This window comes from Balaenoptera borealis, assembly GCF_965194805.1.
Source record: "Balaenoptera borealis genome assembly, chromosome: 10".
In the NCBI taxonomy this organism is placed as follows: domain Eukaryota; kingdom Metazoa; phylum Chordata; class Mammalia; order Artiodactyla; family Balaenopteridae; genus Balaenoptera; species Balaenoptera borealis.
Window position 1 is genome coordinate 77,334,068 of NC_138874.1, and position 21,634 is coordinate 77,355,701.

The 21,634-nt window shown below is 35.9% G+C and overlaps 1 protein-coding gene across 1 annotated transcript in view; it reads right to left on the reverse strand.

Moving 5' to 3' along the window:
• LOC309635420 (uncharacterized protein) overlaps window positions 1-21,634 on the reverse strand; it is a gene marked incomplete at its 5' end in the record, with an annotated part of 576,760 nt that overhangs the window by 398,693 nt on the left and 156,433 nt on the right. The window contains one exon of the mRNA XM_082406653.1: window positions 12,879-12,938. Coding sequence (XP_082262779.1) covers window positions 12,879-12,938 — 60 coding nt within the window. The remainder of the gene's footprint in view (window positions 1-12,878; window positions 12,939-21,634) is intronic.

A 21,634-nucleotide genomic window follows, 5' to 3' on the forward strand; every position in this document is an offset into this window, starting at 1 on the left:
TGGAAATTGATACAGATATTTATAAGCAGATATATACTTAACACTGATATAAATTTAAGATAGACAGACATGGCTATAGGTGTAGATATACATATCTATTAACAGGATGACTTGGAGGACCTTTTTTTAAACATCTTTATTGGAGTATAATTGCTTTACAGTGTTATATTAGTTTCTGCTGTATAACAAAGTGAATTAGCTATATGTATACATAAATCGCCATATCCCCTCCCTCTGGCATCTCCCTCCCACCCTCCCTTTCCCACTCCTCTAGGTGGTCACAAAGCACTGAGCTGATCTCCATGTGCTATGCAGCTGCTTCCCACTAGCTATCTATTTTACATTTGGTAGTGTATATATGTCAATGCCACTCTCTCACTTCATCCTAGCTTACCCTTCCCTCTCCCCATGTCCTCAAATCTATTCTCTACATCTGCATCTTTATTCTTGTCCTGCCCCTAGGTTCTTCAGAACCATTCTTTTTTTTATAGACTCCATATGTATGTGTTAGCATACGGTTTTTGTTTTTCTCTTTCTGGCTTACTTCACTCTGTATGACAGACTCTAGGTCCATCCACCTCACTACAAATAACTCAATTTTGTTTTTCTTTTATGGCCGAGTAATAATCTGTTGTATATATGTGCCATATCTTCTTAATCCATTCATCTCTCAATGGGCACTTAGGTTGCTTCCATGTCCTGCCTATTGTAAGTAGTGCTACAATGAACATTGTGGTACATGACTCTTTTTGAATTATGGTTTTCTCAGGATATATGCCCAGTAGTGGGATTGCTGGGTCATATGGTAGTTCAATTTTCAGTTTTTTAAGGAAACTCAATACTGTTCTCCATAGTGGCTGTATCAATTTACATTCCCACCAACAGTGGAAGAGGGTTCCCTTTTCTCCACACCCTCTCCAGCATTTACTGTTTGTAGATTTTTTGATGATGGCCATTCTGACTGGTGTGAGGTGATACCTCATTGTAGTTTTGCATTTCTCTAATGATTAGTGATGTTGAGCATCCTTCCATGTGTTTGTTGGCAATCTGTATATCTTCTTTGGAGAAATGTCAATTTAGGTCTTCTGCCCATTTTTGGATTGGGTTGTTTGTTTTTCTGGTATTGAGCTGCATGAGGTGCTTGGATATTTTGGAGATTAATCCTTTGTCAGCTGCTTCACTGGCAAATACTTTCTCCCATTCTGAGCGTTGTATTTTCATCTTGTTTATGGTTCCCTTTGCTGTGCAAAAGCTTTTAAGTTTCATTAGGTCCCATTTGTTTATTTTTGTTTGTATTTCCTTTTCTCTAGGAGGTGGGTCAAAAAGGATCTTGCTGTGATTTATGTCATATAGAGTGTTCTGCCTATGTTTTCCTCTAAGAGTTTTATAGCGTCTGGCCTCACATTTAGGTATTTAATCCATTTTGAGTTTATCTTTGTTTATGGTGTCAGGGAGTGCTCTAATTTCATTGTTACATGTAGCGGTACAGTTTTCCCAGCACCATTTATTGAAGAGGCTGTCTTTTCTCCATTGTATACTCTTGTCTCCTTTATCAAAGATAAGGTGACCATATGTGCGTGGGTTTATCTCTGGGCTTTGTCTGAGCTTTCTATCCTGTTCCATTGATCTATATTTCTGTTCTGTGCCAGTACCATACTCTCTTGATTACTGTAGCTTTGTAGTATAGTCTGAAGTGCGGGAGCCTGATTCCCCCAGCTCCATTTTTCGTTCTCAAGATTGCTTTGGCTATTCGGGGTCTTTTGTGTTTCCATACAAATTGTGAAATTTTTTGTTCTAGTTCTGTGAAAAATGCCATTGGTAGTTTGATAGGGATTGCATCGAATCTGTAGATTGCTTTGGGTGGTATAGTTATTTGCACAATGTTGATTCTTCCAATCCAAGAACATGGTATATCTCTCAATCTGTTTGTATCATCTTTAATTTCTTTCATCAGTGTCTTATAGTTATCTGCATACAGGTCTTTTGTCTCCTTAGGTAGGTTTATGCCTAGGTATTTTGTTGTTGTTGTTGCAATGGTAAATGAGAGTGTTTCCTTAATTTCTCTTTCAGATTTTTCATCATTTTGTATAGTAAGGCAAGAGATTTCTGTGCATTTATTTTGTATCCTACTTTACCAAATTCATTGATTAGCTCAAGTAGTTTTCTGGTAGCATCTTTAGGATTCTCTATGTATAGTATCATGTCATCTGCAAACAGTGACAGCTTTACTTCTTCTTTACTGATTTGGATTCTTTTTTATTTCATGCCCTTCTCTGATTGCTGTGGCTAAAACTTCCAAAACTATGTTGAATAAGAGTTGTGAGAGTGGACAACCTTGTTTTGTTCCTGATCTTAGTGGAAATGGTTTCAGTTTTTCACCATTGAGAATGATGTTGCCTGTGGGTTTGTCATATATGGCCCTTTATTATGTTGAGGTAAGTTCCCTCTATGCCTACTTTCTGGAGAGTTTTTATCATAAATGGGTATTGAATTTTGTCGAAAGCTTTTTCTGCATCTACTGAAATTATCATATGGTTTTTATCCTTCCATTTGTTAATATGGTTTATCATATTGATTGATTTGCAAATATTGAAGAATCCTTGCATTCCTGGGATAAACCCCACTTGATCATGGTGTATGATCCTTTTAATGTGCTGTTGGATTCTGTTTGCTAGTATTTTGTTGAGGATTTTTGCATCTATGTTCATCAGTGATATTGGCCTGTAGTTTTCTTTTTTTGTGACATCTTCGTCTGGTTTTGGTATCAAGGTGATGGTGGCCTCGTAGAATGAGTTTGGGAGTGTTTCTTCCTCTACTATATTTTGGAAGAGTTTGAGAAGGATAGGTGTTAGCTCTTCTCTAAATGTTTGATAGAATTCGCCTGTGAAGCCATCTGGTCCTGGGCTTTTGTTTGTTGGAAGATTTTTAACCACTGTCTCAATTTCAGTGCTTGTAATTTGTCTGTTTATATTTTGTATTTCTTCCTGGTTCAGTCTTGGAAGGTTATACCTTTCTAAGAATTTGTCCATTTCTTCCAGGTTGCCCATTTTATTGGCATACAGTTGCTTGTAGTAATCTCTCATGATCCTTTGTATTTCTGCAGTGTCAGTTGTTACTTCTCCTTTTTCATTTCTAATTCTGTTTATTTGGGTCTTCCCCCTTTTTTCTTGAGGAGTTTGGCTAATGGTTTATCCATTTTCTTTATCTTCTCAAAGAACCAGCTTTTAGTTTTATTGATCTTTGCTGCCGTTTCCTTCATTTCTTTTTCATTTATTTCTGATCTGATCTTTATGATTTCTTTCCTTCTGTGAACTTTGGTGGTTTTTTGTTCTTCTTTCTCTACTTGCTTGAGGTGTAAGGTTAGGTTGTTTATTTGAGATGTTTCTTGTTTCTTGAGGTAGGATTGTATTGCTATAAATTTCCCTCTTAGACTCCTTTTGCTGCATCCTGTAGGTTTTTGGTCATCGTGTTTTCATCGTCATTTGTTTCTAGGTATTTTTTGACTTCCTCTTTGATTTCTTCAGTGATCCATTGGTTAATTAGTAGCATATTGTTTAGCCTCTGTGTGTTTGTATTTCTTACAGTTTTTTTCCCTGTAATTCATATCTAGTCTCATAGCATTGTGGTCAGAAAAGATACATGATAAGATTTCAATTTTCTTAAATTTACTAAGGCTTGATTTGTGACCCAAGATATGATCTATCCTGGAGAATGTTCCATGAGCACTTGAGAAGAAAGTGTATTCTGTTGTTTTTGGAAGGAATGTTCTATAAATATCAATTAAGTCCATCTTGTTTAATGTGTCATTTAAAGCTTGTGCTTCCTTATTTATTTTCATTTTGGTTGATCTGTCTATTGGTGAAAGTGGTGTGTTAAAGTCCTCTACTATTATTGTGTTACTGTCTATTTTCCCTTTTATGGTTGTTAGCATTTGCCTTAGTATTGTGCTCCTATGTTGGATGCATAACTATTTACAATTTTTATATTTTCTTATTGGACTGATCCCTTGATCATTACATAGTGTCCTTCTTTGTCTCTTGTAATAGTCTTTATTTTAAAGTTTATTTTGTCTGATATGAAAATTGCTACACCAGCTTTCTTTTGATTTCCATTTGCATGGAATATCTTCTTCCATCCCCTCACCTTCAGTCTGTATGTGTCCCTTGGTCTCAAGTGGGTCTCTTGTAGACAGTATATATATGGGTCTTGTTTTTGTATCCATTCAGCCAGTCTATGTCTTTTGGTTGGAGCATTTAATCTATTTACACTTAAGGTAATTATCGATATGTATGCTCCTATTACCATTTTCTTAATTGTTTTGGGTTTGCTTTTGTAGGCCTTTTCTTTCTCTGTGTTTCCTGCCTAGAGAAGTTCCTTCAGCATTTGTTTTAAAGCTGTTTTGATGGTGCTGAATTCTCTTAGCTTTTGCTTGTCTGTAAAGGTTTTAATTTCTCTGTCAAATCTGAATGACATCCTTGCTGGGTAGAGTAATCTTGGTTGTAGGTTTTTCCCTTTCATCACTTTAAATATGTCCTGCCACTCCCTTCTGGCTTCCAGAGTTTCTGCTGAAATATCAGCTGTTAACCTTATGGGGATTCCCTTGTATGTTATTTGCTGCTTTTCCCTTGTTGCTTTTAATATTTTTTCTTTGCATTTAGTTTTTGACAGTTTGATTAATATGTGTCTTGGCGTGTTTCTCCTTGGATTTATCCTGTATGGGACTCGCTGCACTTCCTGAACTTGATTGACCATTTCCTTTCCCATATTAGGGAAGTTTTCAACTATAATCTCTTCAAATATTTTCTCAGTCCCTTTCTTTTTCTCTTCTTCTTCTGGGACCCCTATAATTCAAATGTTAATGCATTTAATGTTGTCCCAGAGGTCTCTGAGACTGTCCTGAATTCTTTTCATTGTTTTTTCTTTATTCTGCTCTGTGGTACTTATTTCCACTATTTTATCTTCTAGGTTACTTATTCGTTCTTCTGCCTCAGTTATTCTGCTATTGATTCCTTCTAGAGAATTTTTAATTTCATTTATTGTGTTGTTTATCATTGTTTGTTTGCTCTTTAGTTCTTCTAGGTCCTTGTTAAACGTTTCTTGTATTTTCTCCATTCTATTTCCAAGACTTTGGATCATCTTTACTATCATTACTCTGAATTCTTTTTCAGGTAGACTGCCTATTTCCTCTTCATTTGTTTGGTCTGGTGGGTTTTTACCTTGCTCCTTCATTGCCTTCGTATTTCTCTGTCTTCTCATTTTGCTTATCTTACTGTGTTTGGGGTCTCCTTTCTGCAGGCTGCAGGTTCGTAGTTCCCATTGTTTTTGGTGTCTGCCTCCAGTGGGTAAGGTTGGTTCAGTGAGTTGTGGAGGCTTGCTGGTGGAGGGGACTGGTGCCTGTGTTCTGGTGGATGAGGCTGGATCTTTTCTTTCTGGTGGGCAGGACCGCATCCAGTGGTGTGTTTTGGGGTGTCTGTGAATTTATTATGATTTTAGGCAGCCTCTCTGCAAATGGGTGGGCTTGTGTTCCTGACTTGCTAGTTGTTTGGCATGGGGTGTCCAGCACTGGAGCTTGCTGGTCATTGAGTGGAGCTGGGTCTTAGTGTTGAGACGGAGATCTCTGGGAGAGCTCTCACTGATTGATATTACATGGGGCTGGGAGGTCTCTGGTGGTCCAAAGTCCTGAACCTGGCTCTCCCACCTCAGAGGCTCAGCCCTGACACTTGGCCAGAGCACTGAGACCCTGTTAACCACATTGCACCTGGCCAGAGCACCAAGACACTGTCAGCCACATGGCATTTCCTCACAAACTAGAAGCGAAGATCCTTGAGGACAGGGAATATCCTTGTTTCTCTAGTGCCTATTACAATGCCTGGTCCATCACAGAAACTCAATGTGTAATCGGGAAGAACAAATTTGACTCCATACTGTATCTGTTTCTTTTACTTACCCTTTGTATTCACTTGCTTTTGCTTAGTCATACTAGTTTAACCAGGCATGAAACCAAGCAGGACCCTGTGGGGCCCTCCCAAGTTGGAGAACTTCTTTCACTCAAGACTTCATGATAATCACAAAAATATTTTTTGAGAAAGACTAGAAAGTGAGTAAACAAGGAGGAATTACTCGGCAGCACATTAAACCCAGAGTAGCATTCACTGTGGGCAATTCATGGAAATGAGATCAGATGCTTATTTATCCTATCATTTGTCATTTTCTGGGAAAGTGAACTGGACTCTAGCAACACTTAACATTGGATTACAGAAACTAGCCTCTGGCTGTGCACAGTGGGACTTAGAATTGTATGAACAAGGAAGTGCCCTCCCTCCCCTCTGATTCATCATATCCTGGGAATCCAATCATTGTATAAACCAGATCTAATCCACCTTTCAGTGTCCAAGGCTGAGGAGGAGCCAGCCCCTCCCTGGTGTGATTAGAGGGCTAGGGACAAAGCCTAACTGTTGCCACTCTTGATCTCCAACCGAAAGCCGATCTTAGCCCTCTACTGGGATTGGGGATTGACGGCCTAGGCATCCAACTATAACTAATGTCCATTGAAATCTGCAGAAGGCCAGTTCCTAAGATGGGAGTCCAGTCTGTGGGGTATCAGTTTTAGACAAGTTAACACTGACTGCTCACTGTATCATATGCCTGTTAATAAAAATATGTATAATGAATTAGGGAACTGATATAATATGGTTTCTAATATCAACTTCTTATGGACCTAACCTAGGACCCAGTGACATCATTTTGTTGTCTGGACTGACATTGCTCCTCTTCTGCTGAGTTCAGGTAAGAGTCCCAACTGTAGAATAATTATGTCCCATCTTTGGGTTTCTGTACAATTTGCAGATAGTTCTTAATATATTCACTAGCAAATTCTATGTGTTTAGTATAGTGGTTTGCTTTATTTTGATTTTTGGAGAATGACAGTTTTTCATTATAACTGAAACTAATATTTTCATTTAGTCCCCAGGATGCTATTCTAGAATAAGGTTAATTTTTATGCTACTTTTGTGCTTATATGGAAGTGCTTTATAATTGATGGTATTGGACTGGATGTCAATGATTACTTGAAACCTTTGGCTAAATAATCATAGTGGGTCATACTATTTTGAGGTATTAAATCATAGCCTTCTAGGACAGTCTGAATAATTTATACATTTAAAAGGAAACAAACTAAGCAATTACCTTCAAAATATATTTTTATAATTTCATATTAGCGCTCTTCATTTAATAATTATAGAGAAAAATGTTATTAAGGCAAGTGAAATTATTTTAATATTAAAAGCTACTCTAATATTTCAGTCCCTTTAAAAGATGTCTCAATCTACCTTCTTATCAAATTAGAGAGTAGAATTATCATGTTTGTTCTACTTCCATCAGAAAGTCAAATTTAAATGTCATCAGTCTCTAACAATTTAACTACCAAAACAGCTAGGTGAATTAGTAATAATTTTCTGCTTGAAGTTTGAAGTCACAGATTATAGCATCCCCTACCCCGAAGTGTGATGCTAGAATCCTGACTTCTGTGTGCATTTTCACAGAATATTCAATAATCTTACTGCATTAGACATTAAGAAAACCATCAATACAAGTCTCCAGGAATTATCTGGATCTTTGGAATCCAATGAGACTAACTGCTGGTCTAGTAAGCCTTTGTCTCTCCAGGTAAAATTCTTAGAAGCACACATGGGAATGGGTGAGAGAGACTACAAGAAATAATTTTTTTATCAGAGAGTTTGACACAATACCCTCACTTTGTTAAAAAGGGAAAGTACCAAAGGATTATTTCAATTACATGAACGGTCAGGGGCAAGGATGCAACAGTGGACTATACTCACACCGAAAGAGTTAAAAAGCTGACTGGCACATATTTAGATGATTTTTTTTTTCTTCCATGAAACTGCAAGGAAATCTGCTCCCTCTTTGAGAATTTCCAAAGGAGAATCATTCCACTGTTTTAAAATGTTAACAGTGAATTCAAAACAGAGGTGCTATTTTCAAATAAGACAAACTAGACCAATCTCTTCCTGAACCAGACACCTTTAAAAATTTTTTATTGGAGGGAAGAAATTAATATACTTCTACAGCTATGCTATGCATTTTAGACATATTCTGTCATTTAGTTGCTACAGGGAAATCTGTGAGGTAGCCCCCCCAAATAACACCTGAGGCTCTGGAAGGTTAAGCAGTTTAACCAAAGTCACACAGCAAGTAAGTACCAAATCTAGATTTGAACCGCAACCTGTTCTTTATGTTTTACCCTTAGAGTTAGACCTAAAAGTTTTCAGCAGTAAACTGTTGTCTTTATTAAAGTAAAATGTCTTCTTTTTTTTTTTAATAATCACCAACAAATATCACTGTTCTTGGCATTAAATAAAATTGTGCAAATTTAAATTGAATTACTTTTGCTACTGCTTCTTCCTCTTTTCCTTTCCCTTCTTTTTTCTTAGTCTTCATCTTTCCTGAATCCATACACCGTAGTTTGAGTGTTTTTCCCCAGAGCAGACCTTGTACTTTTAGTTATGTGAACCCTTAGGAGGTTCAGACAATAATACCTCTCATAAGGGGAGTATTTTCTCCAGGTGGGTATTTAAACAGACTTCAATCTACACCACTCTAATAGCTCACAACTGTACTTCAAGCTGGGCCAAATGTTTTAATATTTTATGGCTTCACCATTATTTTCTGAATGTGTACATACCATAGAAGTTACGAATGGGAAAATAATAAATAGAAAATACGCTAATTCATAGCGCCTCTCCTAATTCTGTGAATTGATTCAGAAAACATTACAATGCATTGCACTATATAACGTGTAATTTATAAAACCTACCATACAAAATACCAAGTACATAGATGACTTTTTATTTGTTTATTTTTTTAAATTTTTTCCTTTTTATTTTAATGTGTTATATTTTCTAAAGAAAACTCTTCAGCAGGTTTTTGAAAGAGGGTAGAATAAGGAATGCATTTCTGGTGATTAAAGACTGGCCTTGTCTAAGCGAGGCATTTTTAGTCAGAGAAAATGATTTGACCCAGAAAACAATGAAAAACAGATTTGTCATGTCACCTTTTATGCCCCAGTGCAAAGAATGTGGCTTTTGGAAATGTGACCTTGAGAAACTTAATCAAAATATCATTTTTCTCATTTATCAAATGGGGATAATTAAGATGTGCAAGTTTATTCTGAAAAATGAAGTAAACTACATTTTAAAAGTCTTTTGAACTGTATCTGGCACATAGTGGATATTTATTACATTTTAGCCCCTCTTTCTGCCACTCATTTTGGGGTCATAGTTAAATACAGCTAGAACCTAAATAGTTACAAAACTGTTTTGAAAACCATTTATTGTGTTAAAACTCCAATATATAACACAGAGTAAACATGTTTCCCAATATCAAGAATATCTGAAAATTGCATTCAAGCTAAGTATAATTTATGGCCTTTAATTTTTGGTTCTCCAATTTCATTTTTATTGTCAACTGAAATTATAATTTAAAATTTTAATATTATATTTCCTCAAAACAAAGTTTAAGGACAAACACCCATGCTAAAAGCTTAATGTTTAGCTGTGACATCTATTATTGCTCTACTATGAACTATGATTCTAAACCAGAACTTTAGTTTGATGTTAGCTGCTACTCTCCTTCTCTGGAATTTTCAGATCACAATACCAGGTATCTATGAAGTTTGACCATATTTAGTATCTAAATTGTAGATCACAGAGTAACGCTCATCATGACTTGCTAGTTCCACATGGATAGATTCTGACTTACACAATGCCAATTCCCTACAACATCCAGGCAATTTTGATATGGAGCATCTGAACTAGATATCAGGATTATCATGAGAAAGGATATCTCCTAATAAATGCCCTGAAAGCTTGTGGCTCTTTTCTAATTATGATCTAACTCTCTAAGTTCTTTTTCTCTTGCTGAGATATAATTGATATATAACACTGTGTAAGTTTATGATGTACAACATGTTGATTTGGACATTTATATATTGCAATGTGTTACCACCACAGCTTTAGCTAACATCTTCATCACATCACATAATAAATAATGTGATTGGATTCTCTAAGTGTGGGATGGGGATTATTAGCTGGTAGACATCACCAGAGGGTGATTAGATAGGGACTTGGACATTTTGTTGAGAACCCCTAAATGTGATTTCTCTTGGTCAGTCTCCCCACAGAGAAATTCACTAGTCTCCTGTGCTGGCAGGAGGAAGGAGGGCATAAATCTGGTAGCCAGAACTGGAGAGCCCAGGCAAGGAAAAGCTTTGGGTATCTCATTCTTGTTGCCTTTCAATGAATTTTCCTGTTCCCAATGTGGTTCTCTCACCCTCAAGCACAGCTCAACTCAGTATCCCTTCGCAATTGAGTATACTGTTAAAAAGAAGAGATGGAATTCTGACTTTTAAAATATTCACCAATACTTGGACAAGCAACTCAATTATGTTCATTTCATATGTCAAATGCATGATTAACAATGTCAATTCTGGAACCATATAGATCAGTGTTTAAGCCTGAGTTTATCTAAATGTTAGCCATGTATACAAAAGAAATTATAGTACAGTCTAATTAATAAACACTTGATGAAAATTTTTATGAGGATAAAATGAAATAATGTTTTTGAACAGTAGAGGACACATGTACTTAGTATTTGCTTCCATTGTTATTACCACTCACACGACAGACAATTCATACTTTTTTTCACATTATATTCTTCAGATTATATAGAACCCTATGGCAATGTTTTATTCTGGGCATAAACATTTGTACAACTTGTTGAAAGGGGGAGGTAGGAGTCAGTATGTGCACTTCCACAGTTATGGATAGTTCAAGATAATGATTCATTGTACTTACTGCTAGTGAACTATGGTTAAAGCAATACTTTGTAATGATTTTAAGTCTATATTTTATCATTTTGAAACAGAACATAATGTATAGCTTAGAATCATTCATCATTTTCTACTCAGATACCTAGAGGTTACACTTTCATAATTATTTAGTAAAGGACATGTCATTTTTGTTTTTTCTACAGCTGTTTATTTTATTCTTGTGCTTTTTTCTCCCCATGAAATATACTTGGGTCTTCTATTATAGACAATTTTAATGCTTTATCTAATGCCTTTTCCAGAAAATTGAAACAAAGAGGGGCATTAAATTTTTTAAAAATCCAGGTAACTAATAGATTTTGTATTAATACTGGGGACATGATTTGCATCATTAATTTTTCTCTATTTTATCTCTTCTTTTTAATAATATACTCGGGAAGAAGGAAAGAAAAATCTGGGATGTGTGATATGTGCATGCATTTATTTCCACAGATATACACATTAGAAAAGCAGATCTTTAAATTATATATTTTAAAAAATCTATATGATTTATACTTTTAATACTTTTTGAACATTATGTTTTTCCAATGGAAATTTTTAGGAGTGCAAAATGAGCAAATTTACTAAAAATTAACAAAGAAGTTTTGTGAAGATTTTATATGGATATTTCTGTCTTTAGAACATTGACATTTAACCTGTCATTATTTATTGAGAGCTAGATAAATTATTTCATCAATGGAACTGTATGCCTGACAGTATAAGAGACTTATGCTATCATGATAAAAATAGATATATTTCATATATGATTTTATTGTAGCATCTGTCTTTATACAATAGTTGGGTGTATGAAGATATAGTAGGATAATTTGAAGAGATATGTATAAATATACAAATGTTGAAACATATATTGATCAGAATCAATTTAGATAGCTTACTGAAGGAAAAAATAAGATGATTTTTAAATGACCTTAGCTTTAAAAATTCTATATTCCATAAGAATAGATGTATTTTATAACTTGTTTCACAATGCATCGTAAAACATAATAGTGCTTTTCAGAGCAAATACAAATATAAATGAGAATATAATAATAAGAATAGAGTTGGAGGGGGTAGTGGTGTCTGAGGATGGCTGCAGCAGAAAGGGGTTGATTAGAATAGTGCTGTGTAGCTAAAATAAGTTTTTAAAGATTAAGGTGTTGAAACAAAAAAGATCAGAACACTCAGTGGGTGCCATGATATTCATTGTTCATGATTATTTTTATTATTTTATGTGTGATGACATTCTACCTCTAAATCTGACTTATATGTAGGTTCTAGATCATTTGAACCCAGCAAAAGCAAAAGCGAAATTATAAAAGCAGAGTGAAGATTAAAAAAGGACAAGACTCGGAATTGAAATAACAGAGGAAAAGAGTCAACTGCTTTTAGCCCAGTCAAAGTCTGCTCTGTGAAACACAGAACAGTTCTAGTGAAGACTTTGATTATTTTTTCAGTACCTTTTTAAGTTAAACAGATTAAAGCCTTGACATTCCTAAAAGGAGACACAGAGTGAACACTCGTCCTGCTCTCTCCTAGCCACATGTCTTGGATGAACCACTTTACCTACTTTGCCAAGCTCAAGTTTCTGAAAGAGACTCCATGACATTTTAAAGCAGTTTAGGCTCTAGCTATTGAGAATTCAATTATTCTATTCTTTTCTTTCATTATGTTAACATTTCTCCTTTACATGATCAGCACCATCTATCAAGAATACAATGAGAAACACATTCTGAAACTCTGATGGAACTAATACAGAATCGTAACCATGGAGAAGAAAGTTCCAGCTAAAAAAGTTTTTCCTCCAGTAATGAAATTCCAAATATATTTTTCAGACCTCTAATTTTCACCTTCTTGAAAATATGTTTATTCTCAGAAGAAGATATTTCTATTAAATCATTCCAAAGTTCAGTGAAAATAACTGCTTGATACTTCAATTAACAGTAATCACCAGTCATCCATAAGGAATAAAGTCATCAACATAAAGAAGTACAGTTACCTTGGGGAATTCATAGGCAACTGCAGACATCCTCTCTGTTGACTGTCTCTCATGTCATTCCTGCAGAATAAATTTGAATTTGGGTGAGGACGAAGTATTTAGGGAGGTCATAAGTGTAGAAGGCCTCAATGATCAACTCATTACAGTCAAGTTTTCTATTTCTGGAATACATTTCTTTCTAATTAAAAGCTAACAAACACACATGAAAAGACATATATAATATATATAATATAGTTTATTATATATGTCAAATCCCTTGAAATGAGTTTGAATCTGTGTGAGGGAACTGGAGGAGAGAGGCAGTAACTAGAGGAGGTACTTCTTTTCCTTCAATAAAAACTAACATACAAAAAGAAGTATGTCTTATCTGTCATTTGGGGATGCTAGTGTGTGTGTGTGTGTGTGTGTGTGTGTGTGTGTGTGTGTGTGTGTGTGTGTTTCAACCATCAGTGCTTAAGAAAAATTCATATCTATACAATGTGTTTATGTTTTCAATAGCGACAATATTGTAGAATGGAAAGCCCATCAGAGACTGTGTAGTGAGTTAAGTTGGATACACTAACATATACAAGTTTCAGGAGTTCAGTAAACTCTGCTATAAATACAACTCAATACGTTGTAATGATTTAGCACTGTGGTGCAAAACAAAAGAAAGAAAGTTCCATTTGTTTGAAAACTTTGTAGGTGCAATAATTGTGTACATTCTGTGGTAAAATATTTGGGGAATATAAAAAAAATTGTCACAATGTTTTAGGTGGTCATGCTTCTGCAAAGTTATGGTATAAAATCGATTACAGTAGCAACAAACAAAAGTACAGCTTTCGGTTATTTTCTTTCTTTTTTTTCAAAATGAACTTTTGTTGAAAATATTTTATTGTACCCTCATTATAAAATACTCATTGTAGAAAATAAGAAAACTGAGTAAATTTTTAACAACTGCATGGTGAGGTTCAACGTATATGTACATGATGTGTCTGGCACAAAATAAGCACCTAACAAATGCTAGCTATAATTTAAATTTATGTGAATGTTCTTGATTCTATGGGAATTGCCTGGCTCCTCTTTTCAAATATTTCTCAACATCTAGATTGCTTCAAATATTTTGTCTCATGTATAACCATCTAGCAAGAATAAATCACTTCAATTATATTACTTTTGGTTGACTCACAAAGTAAATATATTCACAGAAGAAAAGAAATGAATATGCAAATAAGCAATCACTGGCTACAATGAATATATAAAAAAAGATCTTTGCTTGTAGTTATAAAATCAAATCATCTGAAGGTCAAAAGACACATTTAAAAGATAAGAATACCGAGAAAAATGTTGGATAGCTTAAAGTTAGTCCACATACAATATATTTAGCATAACCAACTCTGACATATTAGATGTTAAATGGAATACAACTCATTTCTGCTACTGTCAACCCAGATCACTATTTGATATGAAATGATGCAGAATGAAATTTCTGTTTCAGCTTCTTGGCTTTTAGCACAACTCACTGTGTTTTACAGATGTCTGACCTTTGAATTTTAATTCATATGCTGTTGTCTCTGAAGAAAGACTGACATAAAAAAGTTGTTCTTTCATACAAGAACAGTTCCATAGTGAGCACAAAAAAGATCCTATGCAATGTAATTTTTTTTCTTAAAAAATATGTCTAGTTCTGTCAAATACAGTTGTTCCTAGGGGTATTTCAGAATTTGTAGGTAAATATATAAAAGGAAGGATATTGTATAGCAATGATTCATCTTTTTTTTTTTTAAAGTTTAGTTGATTAGGAAGAAATGTTTTAATGATCCTGATCTTGATTCTAGTTCTTCAGAAAAATTGTCAGCTTTTCGTATGCTTTAGTTTTCTCATTATCTATTTGTCACTTAGGCCCAGAGATTTTTTTTTTTTCTTTTTCTTCTTTCTGTCTTGTTATTCTTATTACACCTTACCTATCTATCTAAGATGTTACTATCATTTCTATACTCTTTTCCACATCCTTTAAGATTCCACTATGGGTTGTTCATCTCTGCTGCTTTCTTTCATAGCCTCTTTCTCATAGATTTCCAAATTAATGACAATAACACAGAAGAGAAAAGCCATGTTCTATCATTTTACTGCATTTTACTGCATGAATTGTAACCGAAGACTAGACTACATATTAACACCTTAAAGAAATTTTTATTGTGGATAATGACATATATGAAATAATTCTGGGATTTCTTTATTTTTAAATAGCTTTATTGAGATAAAATTCACATACCATACAATTCACTCCTTTAACATATACAATTCAGTGTTTTTTAGTATACTCGCAAAGTTGTGCAGCAGTCACCACTATCTAATAACAGAGCATTTTTACCACCCCTCAAAACAACTGCATACTCACTAGCAGTCACTTCCCATTTCTCCCTTCCCACAGCTCCTGGCAAACACAAATCTACATTCTGACTGTATGGGTTTGCCTACTCTGGACAATTCATATCAGTGGAACTATACAATATGTGACCTTTCTTGTTTGAAAGTGATTTGTTACATTTTTTCTTAATCAATTTTTTAATGTCACTGACTGACACTGGTTCTGCCCCCATGTAAACACCATAATTTTAATATCTGTCTCTGCTATAAGAAACTTACATTAATTTAGGAGGCAGTTTCCACTATTTCTGAAGATTTCTCTTTCGATCCCTTTCTTATTTGTTCAGATGTATTTTGCCTTAGAATTGGACAGCTTTTCCTTACCCATAGAAGCCACTTCTTTTAACTTTTATACTCAAAGCCAACCATCAAGCAGTTCACGGTGATGTTAGCCTCATAGAACTCCCAGTTGACTCCTCCCAGAAGCCAGTATCTGCCTCAGCTCCCTGGGACTTGTGACTCTGCTGCACCCTCACTCTTTGTTTCTGAACAGACTGCCTTGTGCATTCTGTCCTTCTGGCTTCTCATCTTCACTTAGCTCCAGGCTCTTTCCTCCCACTTGCCACCTTATTGCTACACTTTCCTGCTCCTGTTCTACTTACGTAACTTTGCTCCACAAGATATTCTGGCACTTCTGCTTGCATAAAACCCAACACTAGTTACTGCTGACATATCTGTTGCTCTGATCAACCCGACTCTCAATAACTGTCTATTCCTTTGGACCTATAACTTAGAATTTCCACTACTCACACTGCATCTTAACCACAGTTTCATATGGCCTGGTTTTGTCCAGAATTAAAACAAATATGTGAAAATCTGCTTTTATTTAAACACCACTTTTTGTGTATATTCCTCACCAAAATTCGCTTTTTAAATTTTTCATTAGGATATATTGTTCTAAAATTCTGCCCTAATTATCACCAGTTTCCCACTGACCAATGTTACAATACTATTTCCCATCAGCATTTGTCCAGTTAATTTTTACCTCAATGTGTGAGTTGTTTCACTTCTACCTAGACTCTGGGTGTGGTTTATATTCCAGTTATTTCATTTCCAGGTTCCATAATGTTTTCTATGTTGCACATTCAACTCGTTTTATTTATGATCTTACTTCAATCGTTCATTTAATAAAATTTTCCTCTTTTCTATTATTTCTCAAAATTTTATTCTTCCTTCGTTTTTTCTCAAATGTTATTTCAGTTCAATCCTAACATTTAATATTTTAGCATAAACATTTTAGATTTGTCATTGTCTAGCTTTTAAAAAATAGACCCTTTTAAATTCATCACAATTTTACTGCAGCCCTGCCATAGCCCAGGCAATTTCCTAGGTGCTACAGATATAGAGACAAGTTGAAAACACTGCACTCAAGCAGCTAGTGCAGAATTCAGGCAACTAAACAGATTTCAATATATCCTTATGAGTTAAAATAGAGATATGTAGAGTGTATTCATCTTCTATTGTTGCCATAACAAATTATCACAATTTTAAATGCTTAAAACTATATAATTTCATTATTTTATAGCTCTGTAGGTCAGAAGTCCAGATTGGATCTCACTGAGCAGAATGAAGGTGTCACAGTGCTGCACATTCCTTTCTATGGGTCCTAGGGGGAATCTGTTTCTTTGCTCATTAATTCAGCAAGAATAAGCAGAATGTAGTTCTATGTAGTTGTAGGACTGAGCCTCCATTTCTTGCTAGCTGTCAGCTGGAAGCTGGTCTCTCTCTCTACAGTCTTACACATAGCCCACTACATCTTAGAATTCAGCAACAGGGCATCAAATTCTTCTCATGCTGTCATCTCCCCAACCATTCTTCTCTAGACACATCTCTCTCTCTTACTGCACCAGGGAAAGCAGCTCCATCTTTAAGGTCTCTTGATTAGATTACATCCAACTGAATAATCCAGTATAGTCCCCCCCGTCTCAAGTCCACATCCTTAAGTCCCTTTTGCCATGTAAGATAATATATTCATAGGTTCTAGAGATTAGGAGGTGGATACCTTTGGGGGGCCATTATTCTTCTGACCACACACAAGGAAAACAAAATAATGTTTAGTGCAATGAGAGGAAGTAAATTTATAGTAGAATATTGTACTCTACTTGAGGACAGGGATTAGATCTGCCTTGTTTCCCGCCATATCATCTGCCCTAGCAGGGCTGGCCCTGTCGTTACCGGGGCTCGCAGGACCCAGGCAGCCATGCCCTCCATACCCTGTCCTCACTGGGGCAGACCCGAGTGCTCCAGGGAGCAGACTCCTGTGGGTGCCCTACATGCTGAGGTGGGGCTAAAACCATAGCTGAGCCCCAGGGGAGGAGCAACTAAGGAAGAGGAACAGAAATCTTTCTGTCAGCTGCACATGCCACAGATTAAATCCCCGTGATCAGCTTGGTAGACCCTGCATCTATGGAATATCGGAATGGACGAATGTTCCCACAAATGAAACCGGTCTAGCTCTGGCAACTGTGGACTTTGGGGGCAAGCACACACGAGAGTTGGGCCACATCAGAGTCTGAGCTGTCCCCTCAGTGCCCAAAGCAGGTCCAGAGACCAACCTAGAGGCATTGGAGGACCTCCTAGGGAGGCAGAGGTGGGCTGTGGCTAAGGGCGGGGACAAGGACACTGACAGCTGAGACCCCAGGAAAATATTATTACTATTATTTGTACTAAGTTTTGATACATTCTGTTGTTGTTTTTTTAAATTATTATTTATTTTTATATTTATTTAGTTTTTTGGGAGTTTGGTTTTCTTTTTTCTTTTTAAACTTTTTAAAAGATTTTTTTTTTTTTTTATATTTCTAGTTTTACTTTGCATTCTCATTGTTCTGTATTTTTTACTTTTTTTTCTTTTCTTTGTTCTATTTTGTTTTTATCTTTTTTTAAATCGTTTTTGTGTGTTTGTTTTATTTTCTTTGCTTTATTCCTCAGTTTGCATTCTGCTTTGTCTTTGTCTTTGGTTTTGTGTTTTTGTTAGTTTTGAATTGTTTGATTTTACTTTTGGGTTCTTTTGCTTATCCAGTTGTTCCCTTATTTTTTGTTTTCTTTGTTTTTTTTGTTTCTTTTGTGTGTGTGTGTGTTTGTTTGGTTGGTTTTGCTTTTACCATTTGTCTGTTTATTTTTTTTTATTGCTGTTGTTGCTGTTTGTTTGTTTCTGTCTTTGCTATATGTCTTGGGGTTTGTTTTTCTGTTTGTTTCATTTGTCTTCTTCCCCCCTCACTTTTTTTTCTTTTTTTTTTTCCCCCTTTATTGCCATGATGCGTGGCTTCTGGGGGGGTCTTGTTTCCCTGGCTAAGGGTTGGGCCTGAGCCTCTGGAGTGGGAGCGCCAAGTACAGGATGCTGGACTGCCAGAGAATTCCTAGCCCCAGGAAATATTAATCCATAAGAGCTCTCCTAGACGTCTCCATCTCAAATCCAAGATCCGGCTACACGCAGCTGCCTGCAGGCTTCAGTGCTGGATGCCTCATGCCAAACAACAAGCAAGATAGGAACATGAACCCATCCATTAGCAGACAGGCTGTCTAAAGTCATACTAAGCTCACAGACACCAAAAAACACACCCCCTGGCATGGCCCTGCCCATCAGAGGGACAAGATCCAGCTCCACCCACCAGAAGGCAGGCACCAGTCCCTCCCACCAGGAAGCCACTGGACCAATCTCACCCACCAGGGGCAGACACCAGAAGTAAGAAAAATTATGGCCCTACAGCCTGTGGAAAGGAGACCTCAAACACAGTAAGTCAGACAAAATGAGAAGACAGAGAAATACGTTGCATATGAAGGAGCAAGGTAAAAACCCACAAGACCAAATAAAGGAAGAGGAAATAGGCAATCTACCTGAAAAAGAATTCACAGTAATGATAGTAAAGACGATCCAAAATCTCAGAAATAGAATGGAGGCATAGATCAAGAAAATACAAGAAATGTCTAACAAGGACCTAGAAGAACTAAAGAACAAACAACAGAGATGAACAACACAATAACTGAAATTAAAAATACACTAGAAGGAATCAATAGCAGAAAAACAGAGGCAGAATAACGGATAAGTGACCTGGAAGATAGAATGGTGGAAATAACTGCCACGGAGCAGAATAAAGAAAAAAGAATGAAAAGAAATGAGGACAGCCTCAGAGACCTCTGGGACAACATTAAACGCACCAACATTCAAATTATAGAACTCCCAGAAGATGAAGAGAAACAGAAAGGGTCTGAGAAAATATCTGAAGAGATTACAGTCGAAAACTTTCCTAACATCGGAAAGGAAACAGTCAGTCAAGTCCAGGAAGCACAGAGAGACCCATACAGGATAAACCCAGGGAGAAACATGCCGAGACACATAATAATAAAGCTATCAAAAATTAAACACAAAGAAAAAATATTGAAAGCAGCAAGGAAAAAGCAACGAATAGCATACAAGGGAAACCCCATAAGGTTAACAGATGATTTTTCAGTAGAAACTCTGCAGGCCAGAAGGAAGTGGCAGGATATATTTAAAGTGATGAAAGGGAAAAGCCTACAAGATTACTCTACCAAACAAGGATCTCATTCAGATTCGACGGAGAACTCAAAAGCTTTACAGACAAGCAAAAGCTAAGAGAATTCAGCACCACCAAACCAACTTTACAACAAATGCTAAAGGAACTTCTCTAGGCAGGAAACACCAGAGAAGGAAAACAACCTACAAAAACAAACTGAAAACAATTAAGAAAATGATAATAGGAACATACATATCAATAATTACCTCAAATGTAAATGGATTAAGCACTCCAACCAAAAGACACAGACTGGATGAATGGACATAAAAACAAGACCCATGTATATGCTGTCTACAAGAGACCACTTCAGAACTAGGGACACATACCAACTGAAAGTGAGGGGATGGAAAAAGATATTTCATGCAAATGGAAATCAAAAGAAAGCTGGAGTAGCAATTCTCATACCAGACAATTAGACTTTAAAATAAAGATTATTACAAGAGACAAGGAAGGACACTACATAATGATCTCAGGATCAATCCAAGAAAAAGATATAACATTTGTAAATATTTATGCATGCAACATAGGAGCACCTCAATACATAAGGCAAATTCTAACAGCCATAAAAGGGGAAATCTACAGTAACACAATAATAGTGGGGGCTTTAACACTCCACTTACACCAAAGGACAGATCATCCAGACAGAAAATTAATAAGGAAACACAAGCCTTAAATGACACATTAGATCAGATAGACTTAATTGATATTTATAGGACATTCTATCTGAAAGCAGCAGAATACACTTTCTTCTCAAGTGCACATGGACCATTCTCCACGATAGATCACATCTTGGGTCGCAGATCAGGCCTTGGTAAATTTAAGAAAATTGAAATCGCATCAAGCATCTTTTCCAACCACAACGTTATGAGATTAGAAATCAATTACAGGAAAAAAAAACTGTAAAAACCAAAAACACATGGAGGCTAAACAATATGCTACTAAATAACCAATGGATCACTGAAGAAATCAGAGGAAATCAAAAAATACCTAGAAACAAGTGACAATGAAAACGCGACAACCCAAAACCTATGGAATGCAGCAAAAGCAGTTCTAAGAGGGAAGTTTATAGCAATAAAATTGTACCAAAGAAACAAGAAAAACTCAAATAAACAATCTAACCTTACACCTAAAGGAACTAGGGAAAGAAGAACAACAACAACAACAAAAATAAAAACTCAAAGTTAGCAGAAGGAAAGAAATCATAAAGATCACAGCAGAAATAAATGAAATAGAAATGAAGAAAACAATAGCAAAGATCAATGAAGCTAAAAGCTGGTTCTTTGAGAAGATAAACAAAATTGATAAACCTTTAGCCAGACTGATCAAGAAAAAAAGGGAGAGGTCTCAAATCAATAGAATTAGAAATGAAAAAGGAGAAGTTACAACTGACACTGCAGAAATACAAAGGATCATAAGAGACTACTACAAGCAACTATATGCCAATACAATGGACAACCTGGAAGAAATGGACAATTCTTAGAAAGGTACAACCTCTCAAGACTGAACCAGGAAGAAATAGAAAATATGAACAGAACAATCACAAGCACTGAAATTGAAACTGTGATTAAAAATCTTCCAACAAACGAAAGTCCAGGACCAGATGGCTGTACAGGCAAATTCTATCAAACATTTAGGGAAGAGCTAACACCTACCCTTCTCAAACTATCCCAAAATATAGTAGAGGAAGAAACACTCCCAAACTCATTCTACAAGGCCACCATCACCCTGATACCAAAACCAGACAAAGTTATCACAAAAAAGAAAATTACAGGCCAATATCACTGATGAACATCAACGCAAAAATCCTCAAAAAAT